General features: G+C 40.2%; 1 protein-coding gene across 1 annotated transcript; it reads left to right on the top strand.

The window, feature by feature from the left end:
* Positions 1–400: 400 nt before the first annotated feature.
* Positions 401–1,855, top strand: LOC125485324 (liprin-alpha-2-like). Its single transcript, XM_048607526.1, has 3 exons — positions 401–630; positions 1,021–1,307; positions 1,690–1,855. Exons 2-3 carry the CDS (start codon positions 1,068–1,070, stop codon positions 1,759–1,761), a joined length of 312 nt encoding a protein of 103 aa, XP_048463483.1. The 5' UTR covers positions 401–630; positions 1,021–1,067; the 3' UTR covers positions 1,762–1,855.
* The last annotated feature ends 2,274 nt before the right edge of the window (positions 1,856–4,129 follow it).

Here is a 4,129-nt window from a genome sequence, read left to right as displayed (position 1 = left end):
CTAAACAGCTGGAATGGCGAGTCTAGGGGAGGTTTGCAGTTCCTGTTCGGGAGTTGACAGCTTGCAAACCCGGGCATGAGGTAATGCCAAATAAACTCAGGAGCCGCCCAGAGGGCATAACATGCATGAGGTTCACCGTCACATGTTGCGCGCACACATACACTATATATATATGATGCTTGGTGCATTAAACTAGACGGTGTTGATAATGATGATGCCAGCTGAGTCGGTGAGTAAAAATGCAATCAGTTCCAAGGAGCCAAGTGCAAACACGCATTCACTAAAAGGGGGTAGATGATGGCAGCAGAAGCGTCCCTGCAGAGACGTTGGTGGGGGCTCACGCGTCACTCTCCCCGTCACCCGGCGCGCGCCCTCCGGCTCGAGCCGCCCTCCAGCACGAGCCTGCCTCCAACTCGCTCCGAAATTTCTAGCCAGGTTCACCTCGTAAAATCCACCCTACTCCACATTCAAACCATCGAAATGAGAATCATTATCGTGTAATTATTCTTTCCTCCGGCTCTCGTTGATTGCATATTAACCCCTGCACTGTCATTACGCCGTCAGTTCAGGCGGGCGGAGAAAAGGGGACCAATCGCCAGTCTGGCTTGCAGAAGCGAGACATCCGCTTCGGTGACTGTTAACGGCAGCGCCGCGGCTGTTTGTTTTTTTTTTAATTTTATATTTTGGAAGGCTGGGGGGTGGGGGGCTCATACCTACTGAGGTTCATCGGAGAAGATGTGAGCAGAGAAATGCGCAGGAGGAGAGTGGCAGCGCCGGCGTTGCTGCGGCTGTCATTGTTCATCTCCGAAAAGCGAAGGACCGAGAGGGAGAGGTTTACGTAAATAAATAATAAAAAATAAAGGGTGGGGGCATCAAGTGACGGAAGGTGCCAGGGCTGTTCAAATGCCATTTGGACGGGGAAGTGGAATGTCGAGCTAAACTATATACGTTTTGGTGTGTGTATGTGGGCTTGTGTGACCTGAATATTTTGATTTGCTTCTGTTTGATTTCGGCTGGAAGCTTCTTTGCCCAGTTGCCAGCCCGAGGGGCTCGGACTCTGCACGACCATGATGTGCGAGGTGATGCCTACAATCAGCGAGGACACCCTCAGCCAGAGGGGCTCCCAGAGTAGCTCGGAGGACTCCAATTTCGAGCAGTTGATGGTCAACATGCTGGATGAGCGTGACCGGCTACTCGACACCCTCCGGGAGACCCAGGAAAGCTTGGCGCTAGCACAAGGCAAACTTCAGGATGTCATCTACGACAGAGATTCTCTGCAGCGCCAACTTAACTCCGCATTACCCCAGGTAGGCACCTTGATTTCTGAAAGCAATGCTGAAAATCTCTAATTCTAAGGAAGGGTAACCGGACCGAAACGTTAACTCTGATTTTTTTTCTCCAAAGATGCTGCCAGACCTACTGAGCTTTTCCAGCAACTTCTGTTTATGTTGCTGAAAATCTCCAGTGACTAACGGCAGTGTGCATTAATTGCAAACACATAGCCTTCCATCTTTCTGCTTCTTGATTTTAGTATTAATGTAAAGATTCCATGTTACTCATGACTTTTACCACCAAGTCTGGATGTTTACCATTTAGTTTTCTGAAATGGGTGCACCTTGTAGCCTGTTAACCTGTAATGCATTTGATTGTTGTACAGTGAAAATGGACCAATACGGTTTTGTTTGGCAGGTGGATCGCGATCTTACTACGCGCAGTATTTTAAAGAGGGAAGTTGGTGAACGAAAGATGGCCAATTTGTGAATTTTAAATTTCATCTCTGTAGAGATGCATTTTTGTTTTTTCATCTGGTTCACTGTGATTTCTTTGCGTAAACATTTTGTTTTACTTTTTTAAAGCAAACGATGCAAATACAATAGTTAATAAATTACTAATACTCCGTATAACAAATAATTAAAATATATATTAATTGATTGTATTTAATAGATTTGAACTACTTCTCAAAGTCCAGAATTTATATTACTGAAAAAAACAATTTTAATAGCTATGTATAAAATATTAGAAATGCTGAGTTAAACAATGACCTATCATTTTTAATGATAAACTATTACAAGATTATACTGCAATAAAATATTAATAGAGGATATATTTATAAACTTCTAGGGATATGTTGCACAATTGGTTCTTTGTGGTCCTGCATAAGGATAATAAACATCCAATCAATACCGATTATACTTGAGATTTTAAGTTCATTGTTATTGTTCTGAATTTACTCTTGTAAAAAGTGAGGATATAAACAACAGAAATGCATTGTAAAGGCAGATGTTCAAAGGTGTAATCAATGTTTTTTATGTGCTGAAAGATTCTAAGCCATTGATATAGATGCTTCATGTAGACAGTGTTTTATTTTGAGGATCCAAAGATATTTAGAAAAGGAACCAAATCATGAAAACTTGCAAGTATAGAACTTCCTAGCAAGCTATATTAGTGTCCATGGTGTATACCCAATTGGCATTGGTCTTATTGGAAAGGAAAACTGATTTGAAAAGATATACAGTAACAATTTAGATTTAGGAAAAGTAGTTGTTGAAATTATTGAGATGCATTAAGTATATGCTCTTTACACTCCTAAACCTTCAACAATGCTAATGTATTGAAAATGTATTGCATGAAATTAGAATTACGTGTAACATGGTTATCTTTTGGTATGGTATGACTGTTATGAACCATATTTTCATGTCACACATTCCTTTCCATAACCTTTCCCTTTTCAGATTTAACACTGATTTAGTGGGTCATATGTCCCTTTTGAAAACTGTAGTATGGAATGTTTATGTTAACACTGTTTGCTATGAACATTAAAGTCTGGATGTTGATGTAATGTTTTGGATCATGTTTGAATTTCCCATTATTTATGTGTGCAGAAGTAGCTATTAAGGCTAATTTAGGAATGAAGATCTGTATTTGCAGCGTCGGTGATACAAGTGGTTTAGGAACTTTCCCTTTTCTTTGTATTTAATAGTTATATGTCCAGAGACCTAGATTAATAATTCAGAGATATGAGTTCAGAACCAACTATGACAGTTTTAATTTTAAAATTCAGCGTAAAAAGAATGGAAAAAAATTGTTCCCAGCAAAAATATCCACAAAGCTGCTGGATTTTCATAAAAACACAAGTGGTTCATTAATGAGAAGGACTATTGCTATCTTTACCTGGGCTATTTCATGGATGACTTGATACTCATGGAAGTGGTCGACTCTTTACCATCTTTTGGAATTAAACTGCGAAGTCATTGACTTGTGTGCAGCCGTTGAAGGCAGCCTACCACCGATCTGCCCGGGTAGGTATGGACAGGCAATAATGCCACCCTTTCTAGTATGCCCACACCTTGTGAATGAAACTTTTAAGAGGTTGTCACCTGTGGGATTATGAAATGTGCAAGTGACAGTATGCCAGCATGTCAGTGGTGGAGTATTCCCAATCCACAATTCTATGTTGATCTAAATTCATTGGCTGTTTTGATGCTAGTGTGAAACAGACCCATTAAAAAGACAGCTGCCTCATTTATAAATTCCAACTGGGTATGCTGAAATTAATTGATCCCAGGAATTATTTGAAATGCTAAATGTAGAGGTTTATCCCAAAGGTAAACTTTGTATTTTTATAAAAAAGTGGGGTTGGCTTTACAAATTAACTGATATAACTGCAGGGTAAATTAAATGGAGCACCCACCTGAAGATAGTAAAATCAGTTTCTGAGCTTTTTGATTTTTTTTTCCACCCTTACCTATCTTTGTTAAGCACTCCGCCTTGCATAGATGCTATTTTTGCAGTGAAAAGTTGAAGGAAAATGAGCAGCAGCATGTTTCATGTACATATGTATGGAGGCATATCCACAAAGGACATGAGCATCTCTGCATTAGAGAGAGATGATTGATTTATGTATATCTTGAAGGGAAACATGTACAAGTGCGGGGTAGGGTGAGGAGGCAGACCTTCATGAACTACTACAGCCAGTATGGGGATTGAAGTAGCAATCTAAAGAAACCAAGACTGGGTCTGTGAAAAGTCAGTAGAAGTGGAGGCTACTCAGAGAAGATCTTAAACAGAATGCAAAGTCTATAGGTCAAGAGTTAATTTATTGGATTTTCTTGAGTGCCATAGAGTCATA

Source organism: Rhincodon typus, chromosome 18, assembly GCF_021869965.1.
Source record: "Rhincodon typus isolate 14 chromosome 18, sRhiTyp1.1, whole genome shotgun sequence".
NCBI classification, from domain to species: domain Eukaryota; kingdom Metazoa; phylum Chordata; class Chondrichthyes; order Orectolobiformes; family Rhincodontidae; genus Rhincodon; species Rhincodon typus.
This window is presented reverse-complemented; position numbering and strand designations above follow the sequence as displayed.

Excerpts from the sequence above, each read along its gene's own strand:
- LOC125485324 (XM_048607526.1), top strand. The coding sequence starts at position 1,068 with ATGATGTGCGAGGTGATGCCTACAATCAGCGAGGACACCCTCAGCCAG. Across the intron at positions 1,308-1,689 it reads TTAACTCCGCATTACCCCAG|GTGGATCGCGATCTTACTAC; the intron begins GTAGGCACCTTG and ends TTTGTTTGGCAG.